The sequence below is a fragment of the Stegostoma tigrinum genome, chromosome 21 (assembly GCF_030684315.1).
Source record: "Stegostoma tigrinum isolate sSteTig4 chromosome 21, sSteTig4.hap1, whole genome shotgun sequence".
Taxonomy (NCBI): domain Eukaryota; kingdom Metazoa; phylum Chordata; class Chondrichthyes; order Orectolobiformes; family Stegostomatidae; genus Stegostoma; species Stegostoma tigrinum.
Genome location: NC_081374.1, coordinates 17,536,049 through 17,556,637, shown reverse-complemented (window position 1 = coordinate 17,556,637; position 20,589 = coordinate 17,536,049). Strand labels below are relative to the sequence as shown.

At 39.2% G+C, this 20,589-nt stretch overlaps 1 protein-coding gene across 2 annotated transcripts in view; it reads left to right on the top strand.

The window, feature by feature from the left end:
- Nucleotides 1-20,207, top strand: part of eif2d (eukaryotic translation initiation factor 2D) — a 51,708-nt gene extending 31,501 nt beyond the window's left edge. For both annotated transcript variants that reach the window (XM_048553245.2, XM_059653372.1), the window contains exons 7-15: nt 1,421-1,538; nt 2,602-2,647; nt 4,260-4,363; nt 5,952-6,104; nt 9,070-9,159; nt 11,673-11,768; nt 12,494-12,614; nt 17,534-17,708; nt 18,942-20,207. In XM_048553245.2, coding sequence (XP_048409202.1) covers nt 1,421-1,538; nt 2,602-2,647; nt 4,260-4,363; nt 5,952-6,104; nt 9,070-9,159; nt 11,673-11,768; nt 12,494-12,614; nt 17,534-17,708; nt 18,942-19,015 — 977 coding nt within the window. In that variant the 3' untranslated portion in view covers nt 19,016-20,207. The remainder of the gene's footprint in view (nt 1-1,420; nt 1,539-2,601; nt 2,648-4,259; nt 4,364-5,951; nt 6,105-9,069; nt 9,160-11,672; nt 11,769-12,493; nt 12,615-17,533; nt 17,709-18,941) is intronic.
- Nucleotides 20,208-20,589: the final 382 nt, after the last annotated feature.

Here is a 20,589-nt window from a genome sequence, read left to right as displayed (position 1 = left end):
ACCTGGTTCAGGCTTTTAAAAAGATACCCATTTAGATTCTCATTCCTTGTGTAAAATTTGAAAAAAAAATTGAAATTCCACATAACCAGGCAAGGTGGTAGTGTAGTGGTAAATGTTACTAGACTAGTAGTCCAGAAATCCATGCTCATGCTGTGAGGTTCACATCCTGGCATCTGGTGGAATTTACAATGTTAGTAAATCTGGAATAAAAGTTTATTTTGGTGACGATCAAACTATCATTAATTATCATAAAAGCCCCACCTCATTCAGTAATGTCCTTTCAGAAGGAAAATATGCCATCTTACTTGGTCTGGCCTACCTGTGACTCCAGACACTTGGCTGCGTACTTGACTGTAGTCTGCCCTCTGAATGTCAATGGAGCCACTCAGTACAAGCACAATCAAGGACCAGTGACAGATCCTAGCCTCACCGGTGTTGTCCGATTTTAAAAAGTGACGTGTTGTTTCTCTGATTTTTCTTTTAATGAGTTACCCAATAAAGTTTTTAAAAAGCTACCTAATAATTTCAAACAATGTGTATCTGGACAGCAGTAGGAGATTTTTAAAGTCAAATAAATTTAATAATTATTTTTGAATAGTCATGACAGACTGAACTCTGAGGCCACTTTTTCTTTTGTTTTCTCCCCACACCATTTGCGACTGTTTTTAAAAAAAAAATTAGTAGATTCTTTCTTTGCATTTTTACTCAAATTAGAGGTACAAGAGTTGGTCATTTTCAAAGAAAACTTTGTGTTCCATTTTGAAAAAAAGACATTTTGCAGTGGTCAGAGTTTAGTTTTGCATAACTAGCTTTTATTTTTATTTTTATTTGTTTTATTTTTGTGAAAAGAAGGATGTATTTTACAACTTAGTCAATTTAAAACGTAATCATCGTTTTATGCATGAAAGACTGATTTGTTGAAAAATTTGTATTAAACAAATGATATGAAAATTTGGAATTAAATTTAAAAATTGAATGATTGGCAAACTTAAACTGAACAACGTTGGTATGAGTAAGCTATTGTGGTGTTTAAAGCTGCAAAACGTATTCTTCCAAAATGCAAGTAAATTTGAATACTCAAGTAAGAATTTAAGTATTAAAAGGGTTCACATAGAATAACATGGTTATCTAGGAAAATAGTGAAAGGTGTTCTAAATTTCAAAGGAAAGGTACAAGTAGTAAAAGCTAGGATGCCTCCTCTAGTGATGTAGCTAAATTAAACATTGGGCAATTGCCCATTTTCATTTTGTGCATTCGTTTTAATTCTGTCTGTTGAAACTTAGCCGCCCCTGGAACTTGCAGTTGACTGACTTGTCAAGTCAATTTAGGAGCACTCTGCTGTTCAGTTGAATTCTCTAATGGGCAGTTGCATTTTCCAGTGCAGCAAAATAGCTTCATTTTCCCCATCCTGTTTCTCCAGAGCAAATGGATGAGCTCCTTCTCCAGTGTTTCCTTCATGCTTTGAAGTTTAAAGTGAAGAAAGCAGATCTGCCTTTGCTCACAAGTACATTTCTCAAGGTTCATGTATATCCCTGTTGGTAAGTGTAGTATTTTCAATCACAATTATAATTGTTGGAGCTGTAGTGACACTGTACTTTTATTGTAGCTACAACTCCATTGGTGGGATAGGAAAGGACTTGTTTACAAGGCTTCCAAAGGATTGGAGAAAATATATGAATGGATATCTTACATCTTGTTTTGTGCTCCTAGATTCTACTATTGATATTAAAAGACTAGGACAAGACGAACCCAGCTAAAGATTTGATATTCATATTCTGAACCTATTTTATGTGAAATGAACACAACTGCTTTAATTTTAAATTGATTGTGCCTGTTATTGGAACAGGACTTGCCCCCTCAACATTGAAGCATAGTCCTGGACCCCTTGTTCTATAGTTTGGCTAAATGCCCACTTAAAAAAAATTAAATAACTGACTGGTCGTTATAGACCTGGCTTGTGGAAAAATCAAACTGTACACAGGATGCTTTTGCCCTCAGCCACTGAATTGGAGAAATTCACTGTTTGGGTACACATCTTAAACAGCGCTGACAGCCTTTTTAAATATTCAGAGCCATCATGAAAAAAAGTGTTTGTGCTGCATTGTAATAAAGCATGAATTCTATAATGAAGTTTGTTCTGAGCTGGATAATTATATCACTTTTCCTTAATGTCACCATGATGAAAACATGACACATCTCTTCTCACTTTCCCAATAAAAGATGATACAGAAAAAAAAAATGTTTGAGCATTGCTGCTATTGATAAAGACTTGTGCTAAGACTTTAGTAAAGACTATAAAGACTTGTGATAGTTGGGCAGGCAATACTACTGGCGTCACGATGGAACTATTGACAGTACTAAGTGACGGTGTAGATAAAGGCCAATCGTGTTGCCAGCCTCTAGGGAATTGACTTATATCTTCTGACTGCACCACACAAAAAAGCAACTCCATCCCTCTAGCCAAATGTATTTTCTGCTTGACAAAGATGACCCGTGGCTGATGAGAGCCCTTTTTTATTCTTAACTGTTACTCAGTTATATCCAAAACAATAATTTATGCAGAATTATTTTAACATATTGTGCTGTTTTGTTCCTGCATAGCCCCGAAGGCCAACAATTAGATATCAAAAAATCAAGCTATAAAAAGGTAAGTTAATGGAGAGAAGTTTCATGCAATGGCTAGACAAAGGAAATGCAGTATAAATTTTGTAGAATTCTAGAAATTGCACTGCAGGAGACAAGTTTGTTCACTTGCAGCCAAGCTATGTGTTCATGTGGAGCTGTATAATCTAATTCTGTTTTCCTGTGTTTTCTTGTGTCCATCGTGTTAAATATTTATCAACTTTTTTAAAAATAAAATTTCCTCAATATGCAATTGCAGGGGGTCACCAATTTCCAAGCATCTGACTTATGAATCATGTTCCCATTTAGGAGTGTGATTTTAAAGATCCGACATAAGAACATTTTCTATACTTATGAATGGCTATTGTATATTGTCCTGTGTTGTATTCCACCTTGCAAATGGATTGAAGAATGTTATCCGTTCGTAGCCTGTGTAGTTATTTGACAGTGCACAAGTTGAATATTTTTGAGAAAAGAGATAATTTTGATAGAATATCAGGACAGACACCTGAATGCTAACGTGTAAAGGGAGCAACAATTAATGCTGTATGACAAAAGTATTCTGATTGATTAGCAAATCAACTTGGATCTTTCAAGGCAATACTATGGACAATACATCAATGCATGGAACTATTGCTCTGCATTTTCGTTTCAACCAACTTAAGATTATCAGCCAAGCTTACAATGTGCCTCATTTGCGTGTGCTAGATGCCATATATATTCATAGATGTGTCCCCTGCAGACAGAAAGACCGTGTCCAGGCATTATGCCTTTGAGAACTAAGCAAAAGTATGGGGGAGTATTCGTGCCCTGCTGTGTTCACCATAGCAAAACCTTGAACAATCCAAGTAGACTTGCCGACCAATTGGGACAAATCACAAGAATATCAATCTATAGGAGAAACACCATTTATACTGTATGAGAGGAAAGTGCTAATGGATTGATTGATTGATTGATTGGCAAGTGGACTTCGATCGAAGGAATTGCCATGGAAAGTGTACTGTTTAGCTAATGACCAACAGTTTGCTGGCCGTACACACAGGTCCATGCTTGCAAAACTCAAGCACAGTGTCTTAACATTAGATACAATTTCACGGATCGTCACCGTTAGCTAAATAATCCCGAGTATGTGAAGAAGTACATTGATGGCCAATTTATAATTGTCAGTCGGGCTTAAAGTATGGCACACCTGTGTAGAGGAAGTTACATTTCTTAATACACAAGGCCCTTTTGATTGACAGTCAGAAGGAACAATCTACACACTAGACCTGTTCCAACTCAACAAAATAGGCGACTACCATTGCCTGGTTCATTTCTTTGGTCAAGACATTGCACTATCAGATTCAACTTGCCTGGTTTACAATGAACCAAAACTTGTCTGTCATCATCTAATTGGTGTGTTATCCATGATAGTATCTCTACCAATCAGAAACCATTAACCAATTAGTCGGTATTCTTCTCTCATACAGGATAAATACTTTTGCCACATGTTTGTATTCTTGCATATTATCTTCATGGGCATTAAATTAAAAGTTTTGACAAAGTGTCTTTTAACTGCTGTCCTCAAGTTCAGTTCTGTCATACGACTGTTTGATTTGCTTAGATGTTGAAATGATTTTTTTCAATCTTGTCCTCAGCTCTCCAAGTTTCTACAGACCATGCAGCAACGACAGATAATTCAGGTGAAGGAACTCTCAAAAGGAGTTGAAAGCATTACTGGTGTGAACTGGAAACACACAGAGTATGTATACAAAAACAAGCACTTTTTGATGAGTAGTCCATACCAGAAAGAAAGTGCCTTAAGTTTCAAATGTTTCTGATTTGCAGATTGTGGTTCCAGATCTTGTTTATGGAACAAGTATTGTGCAAACTCTGCTATTACTTTATTGCTGTGATGAGGAAAAAAATTGGATTGGGACAAAAATAATTTTTCTTACCAAAAATTAGTTTTTTCAGTTGAGCAAAACTGAAAAACAATTGCACATTTCACTGTGGCTAAGATGGTAACGACCTACTGATGCTTAATAGGTTCTGTACTTGTGCATGTAGTATTGTTTTTGCTGTCATAACATTAATCAAGAAATGCAGAGTGACAGTGAGCTGATGTTCAATGTCAAATAACTAATACTTGTAACAACACAAATTTTAGTTTTTACAGAAGATACGTGACTGAAGTTTTGTCAGGGTTGTCATTTATAGAGACAGAGAGCTATAGAACATGGAACAGACTCTCTTCGTTCTAACATGTCCATGCCGACCAGATATCCTAAATTAATCTGGTCCCTTTTGCTGGCATTTTATCTGTATCCCTCTAACTCCTTCCTAGCAATATACTCATCCGGATGCCTTTTAAATGTCAAAATTGTGCCAGCCTCCTCCACATCCTCTGGCAGCTCATTTCATACAGACACTGCCCTCTGCATGAAAAGGTTGCCCCTTAGGCCCGTTAAGACTCCCTTACCTACCCCCGAGCAAAAGACCTTGGCTAGTCATCTTATCCATGAGTAACGTGATTATTATGTAACATGTTATGGAGGAGGAAATGTTGCAATTGTGAAAGAATATTGTTTATTTTTCCAGACCTCATCATCACCTTCCCACTCCACACTCATCCTCCGCCTGTCTAGATATTTTAACATTATTTCATTTTCAGTATCAAAAGGTCACTGTCATTAATTTTATTGAAAAAAATTCTGCAAATTTAAAATAAAAGCCAGGATTAGACAAGAGTCAGTATAATATGCTATTGGTAAAAATTAAAGTAATAGGTACGTTTGCCAAGTTTAAAATAACTGATTCCATGAATAGTTACACAAATGTCTTGCTTCCCTTCATAGATATGACCGCATTTTTTCCTAAGCATCACGTAACCACCAAAGGAGTAAGTGAAGTAGACAGCATTGACACATGGGGAGACTTGACACAAACACAAAAGAGAAACGAACTGAGGGATGTGAGAGCAGTACAGACTAAAGTAACAATCAGAGTAGAAGGAAGCATGTGTGCTTGGGAAACTTCAGCGTCAGTTAGTTGGACTGAATCATTAGTTTCTGTGCTGTAGGTTTTATGAAGTTTAATTCTGTGTTGTAAATAGAACTAAATCATTCATTCCAACACGAAAGTTCCTGAAGGAAGACCAGATTTTCATTGCCAGACGTTACTGACAATTCTGTTCATGTATATTGAAATTGAAAATGTGAAATGCTTATAAAAGAAGTTAACTTATGTCAATATATTTTCCTACTGGGAAAAGGAGCAGTTAACTCATCAGGACATCTATTAAATGGATTTGCCTGCTTGTCATTTAGAATTATATTTTCTGCTTGCAGCCTGCAATCTTTTAAAGCTCCTGCAACAGCCACTAGTGAAGAGATGGAGAAGATTGACAGAGGGAGTGACACACCCTACCAACCACCTGAAATCAAGTCCTTTTACAGAGTTTCCAGTAAATTAATTCCCCTGTTTGAGCATGCGGATCTCAAGTAGGTACTTTTAAACTCTGTCTGAAATGTGTATCACAGCCTGTTCCCACATGTGTGAACAACTAATCTTTCTAGAAGTGAAAATTCCTTCGAGGGCCGACCACGTGTTCTCATTTTTACACAGTGAGTGACTGAGCAAAGAGTATGACTGACAAACAACATGAATTCGTAACTCTGTGTGGATCCATGAATGGCACCTTATAGATAATGAAAGTTTTGAGAAGTGTTATTTCAGTATATGTATTATTCAGTGCAGCTGACGTGAAATGTTGCTGGTCTTGCTGAATATTTCCAGCATTCTTAATTTTTACTTTTGATTTCCATAACTCTTAGGACAAGGAACATGGATACAAGCTAGGAATGATGTGGAAAGTGAGGTTACGATGGTTGTTCATACAATGAATAACCAGATTCAGTAATCTTGTGACAGAGGAAGGACAACTGTTGGCTGTTACATGGAGGGTAGCTAGGTATTGACAATAAAAGCTCACCCAGCCAGTGGCACCCACATCCCAAAAATGAATATATAAAAGGGGGCATTAACTTCTCTCCATAGTGTCAGTTCCAGAATCTTATGAGATTTTGTGATCTTCTTAAAGCATGAGAGGTCCAATATTTTTCACTTTCTCTGAGCTTATAGATAGATCAGAAATGGAGTTATGCAGAAATAATTAACACTGAACACCAAGGTTGAAAAAGAATCTATTGAGTGGCAACAGACAATTTGGCCCACTGGTTTATATCAGTTTTTATACTCTGCCCAAGCTTCCTTGCCACTTCTCATCTACCCCATGGGGTTAATGTTGCCTCCTCCCAAATGAATTGGTAATCCTACAATTTTAAAATTTTAATTCTTTTTTTCAGAACTCTCCATGACCTAATCTGTCCCTGTATTTCAAATCTGTATCATCTGTTTTCCACAACCCCTGTCGAAACAGAAAAAAAAAACTCAGATTTTTGTGCACGTTCGATTCTGGGACATGTGTGTCTGATTTCCTTGGCTCTGCATAACCCTTTCAGCTGACTGGCCCTTGACTTTTTAATTATGTCTCTGTCCTTCATTACAATCTACTGTAAATTTGCCTCTTTGACCAAGCTTTTGGCCTTTTAGACTTAATATCTTTGTCACTGTGTTGGTGTCAAATTTTGATTAGTACACTCTTTTATGAAATCCCTTCACATTTTACCATGTTAAATGTATTGTATTAGATGCAAGTTGTTAAATGATCAGTGCCATCTGCTTCAACCGTTCTATGTGGCACGTTTTTCATAGAAGTCCATCATTCCTTCTCATCATAGCATGTGGCAGCCTATGAATGACTGTGGGATGTTTTCTTTTGCTATCACACCAAGACCATCTAAGATATTGGTAACTAGCTGAACTTTATTTTTGTGCATTTGCTAACTTGCCTTGCATTTAAGGTTTAACTTGAAATTAGCCTGTAACCCACTTAGTACTGTGTACATCACCATGACCTGTTCTGCTTCGCCTCACTTGAAGCCAAAAGCCTCTCCTAGACTTTTCCTTTCTTTCATAATTGAGACCTTCAACACTGGTGACTCACCCCGGCCCTTCGCTGTCACGTTTTGAGGACTTGAACATTTCTCTTTACCCGACCATCATATTTTACAATTTTGTGTTTGAATTCTGTTGATTTGACAGAACTGCTCCATATGCTGTTGGCTTGGTAAATTACTGCTCTACAGTAAATGGATATGATCAAAGTTGAATCCATTACCATTCCCAGATCTCTCTGCTTTAATTTGGCTGTGCTGCATTAATCATCGAGTACAATGCTTTTTTTCATCTCATCCTGTGCACAAACCTTTGCAAGTGTGGCAAATTTCATTTTCAGACTGCAGACTCTCTGATCTGTGCTTTGTGGTTTTAAGTAAACTAAGTTACATAGATCAGAAATGGTTGGGCTTCTAGATCCTTTGTGCTCCATTCAGTGCGTTTGCCAACTTTAATAACTTAATAAAGCCCCCTCTCCTCAACTTTATAAATTCCAGATAAGTTCCTTATCTGCCTCTAGCTCACAAACAATAGCTACTGATCAAAGCTATATGGCAGCCTTTCACAAAGTACTTGATGAAAAGTCTTTTCAAAGTCTTGGGATGCTATCAGCCACCGAGGAGATCACATTCTCAAAACAAAGCCATGTAGATTGAACCAGCAGGATTGCCCACTCTGTGGTTTACATACCATCGGACTAAATTTTTGATGGATACTTTTCAGTTTTGTTGTTCATGATCACATAGTGCAATAACTGTCTGAATAATCTAAGATTAACTGGTTGATAGTTACTTTCAGCTTGGTGTCGACACCTTGGCGTATTGAATATATTAAATATAGTTTGTATACCAAAAAAGTCAAGATGAGAAAGGGTAACAAAGACCCAAAAATGTAAGGATGTTTTTCTTTTAGCTTCCAGGCATTCCCAAGACACATCATCCTTTTAATCTTATGTTACTAAACAGTCTACACCCTTACACTGTCGATCACCACATAATTTTATTATGTCATAATTTTGTATTCTAACATATCCTCTGTTGCCACAAATGCTTTGAATTTTGTAATAATTGTTCCTGACATTGCCATGTGCGTGCCTTATAAACTCCGAACGATTCTATTCAAAGCATTTCATTTTCTCCCAGTAACTCACTTTTGTGGTCTTGAAACAAATTTATCATTTTGCGGCTAATTAAAGCCAGTTTTACGCTGGGGACTTCTCCACCAGGAATGGTTTCAAGATTCCTGAAACTCTATTTTTCTTTAGACTAAATATGTAGAATGAAGCTCCCAAACCAGGCAGAACTCTGATTTTGGTCCTAGAGACGTGGTAACTCACTGCTCACTCTAATCTCCATGCTTCTTTAAACATGCATTCAGATCCAAAATTATCTTCAGAAATAAAGAATTTTTTAAAAACTTTCTTGGTAAACTTGTTTTCTTTGTGTTCAGAAAAGATGCTGTGCTTTCAAATGCAGATGTTAGAAGTATCATCACAAATTATGTGAAGTCCAATGAACTGATAGATGACTATAATAAAAAGTAAGTAATACGTATCGTAAATGAATATTAAATATGATGCATACTTTTTTGAAGTACATGGAAAGGCACAAACAATGGCTCAGAAAATTGACATAATTATACTGAGAAACTGCAGTAATTGGAAAAACCTGGAGATTCTTCCATCTGAGAGGCTCAAGTGTGCCTTCTTTTTTTGTTAACAGAAAACGTATTATTAAGTCAGTCATTTGTCAATGAGGGTTCACTGATCAATGTTTCAAAAGCAATGGGGGAGAATCTAAAACTCGGATGCACGTTTTCTTCTCATGTAAGAAAATGCACTTTTTTCCCATTTTCAAAATGTGGAGGAATTTATCTTCTTGGACGTGCCCAAATCTGGAATGGCCTGCACCAGAGAGCAGTGGAGCCTGGATAATTGAATATATTCAGTGCTGAATTTTGATCTGTCAGCGAGTTGAGATTTATGGAAAGATGGGTGTGTGCTCAGAACAGCCAAGAAAGTCGAGATCAGAGATAATGAGAACTGCTGGAGAATCTGAGAGAACAAAGTGTGGAGCCGGATGATCACAGCAGACCAAGCAGCTTCTTAGGAGTGCAAAAGCTGATGTTTCGGGCCGAGACCCTTCATCAGAAAAGGGGGATGGGGAGAGGGTTCTGACATAAATAGAGAGAGCGGGAGGCGGACCGAAGATGGATAGAGGAGAAGATAGGTGGAGAGGAGAGTATAGGTAGGGAGGGGATAGGTCAGTCCAGGGAGGATGGACATGTCAAAGGGGCGGAATGAGGTTAGTCAGTAGGAAATGGAGGTGTGGCTTGAGGGGGAAGGAGGGGATTGGTGAGAGGAAGAACAGGTTAGGGAGGCGGGGATGAGCTGGGCTGGTTTTGGGATGCACTGGGGGGAGGGGAGATTTTGAAGCTTGTGAAATCCACATTGATACCATTGGCTTCAGGGTTCCCAAGCAGAATGTGAGTTGCTGTTCCTGCAACCTTTGGGTGGCATTGTTGTGGCACTGCAGGAGGCCCAGGATGGACATGTCGTCTAAGGAATGGGAGGCACTGCAGGAGGCCCAGGATGGACCAAGATGACTTTCCACATCAAGCAGATGCCAATGTGGTATACTGCATCCGCTGTACCCATTGTGGCTGCCTCTACACTGGGGAAACCAAGCGGAGGCTTGGGGACCGCTTTGCAGAACACCTACGCTCGGTTCACAATAAACAACTGCATCTCCCAGCGAATCATTTTAACTCCCTCCTCCATTCCTTAGACGACGTGTCCATCCTGAGCCTCCTGCAGTGCCACAACAATGCCACCCAAAGGTTGCAGGAACAGCAGCTCACATTCCGCTTGGGAACCCTGCAGCCCAATGGTATCAATGAGGATTTCACAAGCTTCAAAATCTCTTCCCCACCAACCCACCCACTGCATCCCAAAACCAGCCCAGCTCGTCCCCACCTCCCGAATCTATTCTTCCTCTCACCTATTCCCTCCACCCCCCCCCCCCCCCCCCACTCAAGCTGCACCTCCATTTCCTACCTACTAACCTCATCCCACCCCCTTGACCTGTCGAGCCTCCCCGGACTGACCAATCTCCTCCCTACCTCCCCGCTTATGTTGTTATCACCACCTATCTTCTCCTCTATCCATCTTCAGTCTGCCTCCCCCTCTCTCCCTATTTATTTCAGAACCCTCTCCCCACCCCCCTTTTCTGATGAAGGGTCTAGGCCCGAAACGTCAGCTTTTGTGCTCCTAAGATGCTGCTTGGCCTGCTGTGTTCATCATTCACTTAGTTACGTCAAGTTGAGGCCCAGATCACATCAGCTGTGATCTGTTTGAATGATGGGGGTGAATGGTTCTGTCCTACATCTATTTATTACATTCTTTTTTCAGTGTCTGCGTTTAAACCTTTAGTGGCCCACTCTTGAAGTATTTATTTTTGTTCCATTTTATTATGGTTACAGTTGGAGTAATCCAATTATTCAGTCAGTCATTTAGATGAATTGACTTAAGTGCTTTCAGCCATGAAGGCCATTCTTCTGGTTTATAATGCCAGATCCCTCTGTGCATTGTCTGTACAATATATTTTATGTACTATAATCGTGTAGCCATTGTATTTTACATGATTTGTTTATATTTTGCTTGACTTAATTATATTTCTTTTCATTGTAATGACTTGTACCTGATGCGTTTCTCTAATAGACTCACTTCTTGTCATGTTGGTATATTTTATCCCTAAATTATAATTTGAAAGAAAAACGTAATTCTGCAGCACACTTAGAAAAATCATGTTTAGTATTTCTGACAAAGAGCATAAGTAACATTGTAATGTCTTCATGAATTATATTATCGTGTAAAATTAATGCCATGTTCCTCAAAGAGAAAGCTACCAAATCAATGACTTTATGAAACTTAAAACTTGATTCTTTTGAAGATCTCCTCATGTATGATGTTTGTTTCAGTCCAAAAGTGCATAATTAGTCTTCTAAGATTTATGCATTTTATAGTGATCGTTTCACTTTTGTGTCTTCCTCAGTTATGTCACCATTAATCCTACTCTTTGTGATTGCATATTGGAAAAATCTGAGTACCATAATGTAACTAAACTTACATGGGATGATCTCTTTTCCAGGTAAGCAGAGCTATTAAAATGCTGCATTCTGGCTGTCAATTTACCACATTGCCCACTAGGAAGTTTCAAAATTGAGAACAGTTTGCATCTATTTAAGAAAAAGTAATTCTAAAATTGTAATCTGATAAAAAGAGATGCTACGACCAGGATGCAGATATAAGGAGGGATTACAAAAATCTTGACCAAAGACCTGAGTAGCATGTTGAGGACATTATTGTGCGTGGAGAAGTGGAAAAGGAGTTTCAGAGCTCAATGTTAGGTGGCTGAAGTCAAGTGCCACCAATGGAGACACGGGGAATGGGGATTGCACCATGGGTTACAGTGGAGGTACCCTGAGTTCTCAGACACGTGATAAGTCTGAAGAAGGTTATATTGATTGGAGGAGCAAAGAACAAAGGGATTTAATGATAAGGAAAATATTAAATTTCAGACCTTAAAATATCAGAAGCCAGTGTAATTAAGGAATGTGTTTTAAAATGATTGATCTGTTTCCAAGATCAGTTCTTGTCATACTTCAATTTCAGGTCCTTCAAAAGTGTTAGAGAACATTTCCTAATTTATTACTTAAATATTCTGCATTCAAGCAAGCAAAGATAGCACTATTGCTGCTATTGGAGGTGTCAGTAATTGTCCTCATAGGGATTGATTTAATCAAATTTTAGTCAAGACTTCTGCTGAGTCTAATTTGCTGCTGTAGTGAATTACAGCTATAGTTTATTTTACAGGTGCCTCAGGAGCCTGCAGGAATGTCATGAAGTGACTTTTCCTGGACAAAAGCCAGTTGTTCGAAAGGGTCAAATTAAACCCATTGACATTGATGTAGCACAGCGTGCATCAAATAAAAAGGTCAGTAGCAGAAATCCATTTACCAAAGGAGCAATAATGGATACTTCATTGTGAGTTAGAATTTCGACATGGGATTGTGCATTACCAGCTGAATGATTGATTTATGTTTATTCACTGATTTTCTTTTTTACTATATTAATGTTTGGTGATATTTGGAGTTTGCATTCAAAATTGTGAATTTTCATTACAAACTTCTCTTTACCACTGTCATTTTTTAAAAAATTGAAGATGCCACATGAAGTTGGAATGAAAAAAGTTTTGGTATAGAATATAAAATGTTGAATTTGCAGAGTTACTGTTTCTCAATCTTCAACCTTCTTATAAGATGTATTTGTATCAGAGCTGTTTTGATTTGGAATGTGGGGCTTGTTGCACTGCATTCTGTATGCACAGGAGGACTGCTTAATTCTTGTGGAATTGTTTAGCCTGAGGAATGAATACTGTCTGCATTCTAAGCATAGTTTGTCTCGTTTGTTTGTCCATCCCTCCTTTGCTGTTCTTACAGTAATGTTGTGCACTTTACACAAATGGAGTTAAACTGTCGATGTAAAATGTCCCTTCAAGTATTTATCCAGCTCCCTTTGAATAGTATTTTTGAATGTTTCCATCACCCATTCCTGACAACCACCTGAGTGGGGGTAAAAAAATTTCTCTGTGTTACCTCCATTTCTACCAATCACCTTAAATCTGTGTCCTCCAATTATAAACACGTTTTATTTACTCCATCGTTCATAATCTTGACTGCCATTAGCAGTTCTCCTAATGTCCTCTGTTGTTTTCTGACAATCACATATTTTCCAGTCTCCTAGTGTGTTTTAACAATAGTCCCATTCTCTCAAATTTCTTCTGCACCCTTTTTAAGGCTCTGACTTCTCTCTGAAGTGAAGTGCCGAGAACTTAACACTCTTTTTCTATTCATTTGTGGGATGTGGGCATCACTGGCTGGCCAACATTTATTGACTGTCCCAAGTTGCCCTTGAGAAAGTGGTGGTGAGCTGCCTTCATGGACCGCTGCAGTCCACCTGCTGTGGGTTGACCTACAGTGCCATTAGGGAGGGAATTCCAGGATTTTGACCCAGCGACAGTGAGGGAACGGCAATATATTTCCAAGTTAGGATGATGAGTGGCTTGGAGGGGAACTTGAAGGTAGTGGTGTTCCCATATCTCTGGTGCCCTTGTCCTTCTCGATAGAAGCAGATGTGGGTTTGGAAGGTGCTGCCTGAGGATCTTTGGTGAACTTCTGCAGTGCATCCTGTAGGTGGTACACTCTGTTTGAGAGAGTGGATACTTGTGGATGTAGTGCCAATCAAGCAGACTACTTTGTCCTGGATGTTGTCAAGCTTCTTGAGTATTGTTGCAGCTGCAGTCATCCATGGGGAGTATTACATCACACTCCTGACTTGTGCCTTGTAGATGGCAGACAGGCTTTGAGGAGTCCGAAGATCTCTAGATTGAGGTCTCAAGTGTTTCATGAAGTTGTAGTGTAAGCGCCTTGTAACAGCCTTAACTTATCCTGCCGTCTTCAAACATTTGTGTATGTACATGCTGAGGATCCTCTTTCCTGTATCTCTTTTAAAATTGTACCATTTGATTCATATTATTGTTATTAAGGTTTTGGAGTAGATTTGTAGCTCGGGTTGTGGGTGTTATGGTTGGATGGCTCGCCAAGCTGATTCATTGTTGTTCTGCAGACATTTCAGTAACTGTTATCTTACCAAAATGTATACAGTTTGCATGTCTCTACAGCAAATTTTGTCTGTCAAGTGATCATTTCACAAGTTTATCAGTCCTCTGTAAGTTTGTTACTGTCCTCAATTAGTTACTGTTGTTGTCTAAACCTTTGAAATCATGCCCTGTATGCCTAAGTTTAGGTGAACATTTGTGCCAACAAGAACAGAGGCCGTATTCTCACCCCTTGGGGACACAGTTGTATAGCTCGCTCAGTCTGGAGATCAACCAGTCCTTGCTGATCTCTGCCTTCTGTCTCTTAATCAATTTTGTATCTTATGTTGCATCTGTCCTTTTAATTCCATAGGCTTTATTTAGGCTAACAAACCTGTTATATACTGCTGTGTCAAATGCCCTATACAAGTTTATATGAACATGAATTACATTATACCATTTATCATCTTCATTCAGAATTCTTCAAAGACCGGTCTTTGCCGTGGTGAATGTTGCAAAACGCACATAAGATGTTAGGCCTAAAGAGCCCCTAATCAAAATTCCTCTGATCTACTGATGCAGCCAAGGTCTACGGAAGTTTGTGTGTCGTGAGATTCTAAATTGATGTTCTGAGTACTAATATTACACCATCAGTACAGAAGTGCACTCTGGAGCTAAACTTGCTTCTTTATCACCTTTTCTTATCTTCTCTTGGTGCCCCCTTTGGTCTTTTCAATCCTAGTCATTCTATCTACTCCCTACCTTTCGTCTTCCTGCAGTGCTACGAATCCCTACAGTGCTAAAAAAGGCCATTTGGCCCATTTGAGTCTGCAACGACCCTCTAAGAGCACCCTACCCAGACCCAGACCCTGACCCAGAACCCCACTCTATCCCCATAAACCCATATTTGCCATAGCTAACCCAAGTAGCTTGCATGTCCCTAACACCACAGGGCAATTTAGCATGGCCAATCCACCTAGCCTGCACATCTTTGGACTGTCGGAAGAAACTGAAGAACCCAGCAGAAATCCCCACACACATAGGTAGAACATGCAAACTTCACACCCAAGGCCAGAATCTAACCTGGGTTCCCAGTGCTTTGAGGGAGTGGTTCTAACCACTGAGCTGCCATGAAGCCCGTCATCTTATTGCCATCATCTCAGGCTTTAGTCTTTCACGGTTGCAGTATAGTTGTTCTCAGCTCACCTAAAACTCCCCATGTTTTATTCCTCACCAAGTTCTAGTTATCGTCCTAGAACTTTTTGGTTGCACTGGGTTCTGGTCTTCCAAAGCCCCCATTTTAAGTTACATTTCTGCTTATACAAAATCATGATCTTTTTTAGTTGTTGTTATCCTTCATTAACCTTTAAAGTTACCATCTCAGCCTCATTTCTATGCTCCCAGACCTCTCCATTCTTCCAGTTGTTGGCATTGGTGCATTACACCACTTGAGCTCATTGTTGACTGTTGTGTTGTTAGTCATCTCAGTCTATAATCACGTTCCTAAACACCTACACTCTTTTGTGTTTCTTGCTTTATAATCCCCATGGACATTTGCCACCCAGAATAAGGCACATTGTGTTTGTGCTGATCAAGAAAGATCTAACAACGTTAATGATATTTTCTAGCTTTGGTTGATAGCCCTAGGGCCTATAGCAAAGTAAGTGAAAATCTAAATATAGCTTAATTGTCACATAAATTTTGGTCAAGACCATCCTTTCAGGTAGTGAGTACTAAACTGTTACCACCCTCTGAGTGAAAATAAATTATCCTCAACTCTCCTCTTAGCCTTCTGTCTCATGCCTTAAATCTGTGCTGTCTGATTATTGATACCAGTAGGATTGGAAAAGTGTGTACATATCGACCGGATGTGTACTCCTCATAAATTTTTGCACTTCTGTAAAGGTCCCCTTTCAACCTTTGCTGCTTTAAGGAAACAACCCCAGCCTACTCAATCTTTCCTCTTAATCTCAGACTCTTCAGTCTGGGCAGCACCTTCTCCTGTTGGGCAGCACCTTTCAAAACCATAACCGTAACCATTGTTATCTAGAAGGACAAGAGTAGCAGGTACTTGGGAACAGCCAGCTGCAACTGGGTTAGTAAATTTGCAGACAACACTAAGGTCGGTGGAGTTGTGGATAGTGATGAAGGATGCTGTAGGTTACAGAGAGACATAGAAAAGCTGCACAGCTGGGCTGAGAGGTGGCAAATGGAGTTTAATGCGGACAAGTGTGAGGTGATGCACTTTGGTAGGAGTAACCGGAAGGCAAAGTACAGGGCTAATGGTAAGATTCTTAGTAGTGTAGATGAGCAGAGAGATCTGTGTCCATGTACACAGATCATTGAAAGTTGCCACCCAGGTCGACAGGGCTGTTAAGAAGGCATACAGTGTTTTAGCTTTTATTAATAGAGGGATCGAGTTCTGAAACCAAGAGGTTATGCTGCAGCTGTACAAAACTCTGGTGCGGCCGCACTTGGAGTATTGTGTACAGTTCTGGTCGCCGCATTATAAGAAGGATGTGGAAGCTTTGGAAAGGGTGCAGAGGAGATTTACTAGGATGTTGCCTGGTATGGAGGAAAGGCTGAGGGACTTGAGGCTGTTTTCATTAGAGAGACGAAAGTTGAGAGGTGACTTATTTGAGGCATATAAGATAATCAGAGGGTTAGTTAGGGTGGATAGGGAGAGCCTTTTTCCTAGGATGGTGACAGCGAGCACGAAGGGGCATAGCTTTAAATTGAGTGAAAGAAATAGGGCAGATGTCAGAGGTAGTTTCTTTACTCAGAGAGTAGTAAGTGAATGGAACACTTTGCCTGCAACAGTAGTAGATTTGCCAACTTTAAGTACATTTAAGTTGTCATTGGATAAGCATTTGGACGTACATGGAATAGTGTAGGTTAGATGGGCTTCAGATTGGTATGACAGGTCGACACAACGTCGAGGGCCGAAGGGCCTGTATTGTGCTGAAATGTTCTATGTTCTGTGTTCTCTTCTCTTGTGCAATCATGTCTTTCCTATAACGTAATGACTAGAATTGTATGCAGTGTTCCAGTTGTGGCCTCATCAGTATCGTATGCAGTTTCAGCTTTACCTCCTTGCTTTTGTACTGTATGCTGTCTTAAGCATCTTCTCTATCTTTTTTTTGAATTTAACGCTATGTCATCATATGAATGTTTAAAGTACCTTGAACATTAAGTGTGCGATGTAAATGCATGTTATTGTTGTACTACTGTTTATTGCCTTGCATATTTTGTGACAGGTAACTATTATTACAAACCTTGAAGCATTTGGTTTAGACCCTCAAATCTTGGGAAATGCCCTTCAGCAAAAAGCTCAGGCCAGTGTAACTGTAAGTCCAGTCCCTGGTACAAAAGGCAAGATGGCACTTCAGGTTCAAGGCAACCAGGTTAATCATGTTGCCAAGCTCCTAACAGGCAAGTATTTTTACTTCAACAAAGCATTTGCAGTAATATAACACGGCTTTGTTCATTCCTAAGCCTGTAGGATTTTGTGTGATCTCTCTGTTTTAAGAGTATGTGAAACTTACCTTATAATTGGCATTAGTGCATTCTTTTTGAAGTAGGATGAACTCTGTAAACATAATCTAGATGTATTAGAACAATGACCAAAGAGATTTTTCTTGAAAGTGTGTCATCATCTAGAATTCTCAAAAGACCCTGCACTGGTGCAGCAGCAGCCATTGATGTTAGCTGGCTGCAATAGGTCACAGGAGCGTCTATGTACGGGCAGCTGATGATGCAGAGCTCCCCCTCCCAACTCCACCCGAACAGTCCTTGGCTGCCTTTCCCTTGCTATCCACCCTCTCAGGCAGTGGTGCTGCCTGGGGAGATCGAGGGCTGGGGCTGCTGCTGTACCTGTTTCCATACCTTTCTTCTCCTTGTCCAGGTCCCAGACTCTTCATGGAGAGCCACTGGAACAAAGCCACTGCTCTCACCCCACTGTGACAGCCACACTTCAAAGTTCTCACAAACTGACCTCTGTCACATCCATGGAACTTCCAGTAGTGTATCTTTGAGACTGACTGCTGTTTTCTGATGCTTTCGAGCAACACTGGATGCCAATTTGCACGTACACTTTTTGTGTCACCTAGTGGTTGGCAGCCCTTTTTTTTAGAAAGGAATAAATGTAATGTGAGAATTAATATAACTTTATCTATCTTTATATAAAGCAAAGAGGCACAGTTTTAATGTGAGCATGATGTTTGGCACACCTGCACATTTAAAATGATACTGTACCAATGTTTAACTTTTAAGTTTTCGTTTTTTATTATTTCCTGAGAAGTAGGCATTACTAGCATCTGTATAGCTCATCAGTTAAAGCTATCAGAATGCACACTTGGGAGAAAGAGGAAGAGGAGACATGATATAGTCTTTTTAACTTGGAGGGGGGGTGATTGGAATTATCCATTGGTGAATTGAAGAAGCAAGTGATTTCATTAGAAGGTGCTCCCTCTATATCTGTTCTATAAATCATATCCATAGTAAAGAATTGCATTATTCATGATGTGGTTTGCTTTTGTGTGATATCTTAATTAAGTATTAAAAGAACAAGCATTCAGTTTGCATTGCCATCTTCATAACTAACACTGAGGAAAGCCATGTTCTGAGAATTGTTTTGATAGTGTTTTTTTTGTCATCATATTGCAGAGGAATACGGGATCACTCCAAAGTATATTAGGGGCTTGGAAAAAGCTCCAAAATCTGGCAAGAAGAAGCGATAACATAGTTTCTAATAAGAATGAATGCAGTCACAGCAATAAAATCACAGACATGACCTGTTCTTGTCAGTTTGTTGTTTAATTTGCGATATCAGATTTTCTATCACTGCAGCACATGGCATCTCACATTGAGTTCTTCTAAAACTGTGCCAAAATGAAATGCACATAAATGTGAATACTCAGAGACTAAAGCCTGACGTCCATCTAATTTACGTTGGAATGACTCTACATAGGACTTTGCTCGTCCTGGGAACATCCAAAGAAGACCAGAAATCATCTATTACCCAAACTTACTGGATCAACAATAGGGTGTTGCTGCCTCGACACTGGATCTCAGCATTTACCCTGTCACATTCTGCAGCAAAGTACTGTGTTCTTGTCTGGCAAAGAGGATCTTGCCCACATGTGGTTGAAAATTGAATTCACCAATGCACATCATAACCAGAACTTTCCCCTTATCCCATCTGCCCAATTTCCTGTCTTCACAGTCATCTCTTCCTTGTTCATCCTGTAACTGTCCATGTTGCACCCTACTTATCTTCAGCTGGCTTCCGACATTCAGTCTCAATGCTCTGCATGGAGTAACTTGCCTGAGCATGATATACCAGCAGACATATTTTTGGCCAGGAGTGAAACAGAGGAAGTCATTAACAAGTTCTTTGTGACAAACCTCATCTATCAAGTTTCAGGCTTTCAAATCCGGTCCCCTGAGAAGGCCAACTGTATCACTGGGGCATCGGTGTGAATTCCTTATGCACTGTTGATAGACACAAATATGATCATAGATTACTTATACAGACTAAGTGAACAACTAATGAGCTTAAGCTCAGAAGTGATTCTGTCACTTTTGGGAATTTACTTTTGCAAACTGAAATAATAACTAAAAGTACCTAACAGGTTGCTATATATTTTTATGTTAAACTATTTTCTGAAGAAGCAACTGTTATTCCTACCTGGAAACTATATGTAAACTCAGTGTGTAGGTAATCAATCACAGGAAGTAATTTGAGTTAGCTTCTGGAAAAATTAATCACTCTGGAAGGCCCGAAGCATCATTGTAGTGTATCTGAGTTATCCCAGTGCCCAACCAGCACATGGCAATGTAACATATTGTGAGGAGGACTTAAGAACCAATTCAGTGTGATAAGATGATGTAAAAATGTGATGACTTGTAATAAAAATTGCAAGAACGAAACCTTTCATCACTTTGGTTATTAATGGGGGTTGAATATTTAAAATGTTCGTAGAATTTATATTTCAGTAAAATGACAGTAAATATAATTTAGTTTTGAATTACAGCTCTTCTAGTTTGTTGAGATCTTTGAAGTCACAGTTTCAAATAACCAAATGCCCTTCCTCATATTCACCATTACCTTAACATAAAATAATCCTTGACCAAATTAATTTGGAATAGTAATTGGAAACAATGGCATTCCACAACATGCGTGTAGTTGGTATTATCTCATGTGCCTTAATTTGTTTTTACCTTAGATTTTTTTAAGCAATCCCTCAGAATCAAGGATAGCTTAAAAGCTGACTTCACATTCTAGGGCTCATAGATTGTAATCCACAAGAAC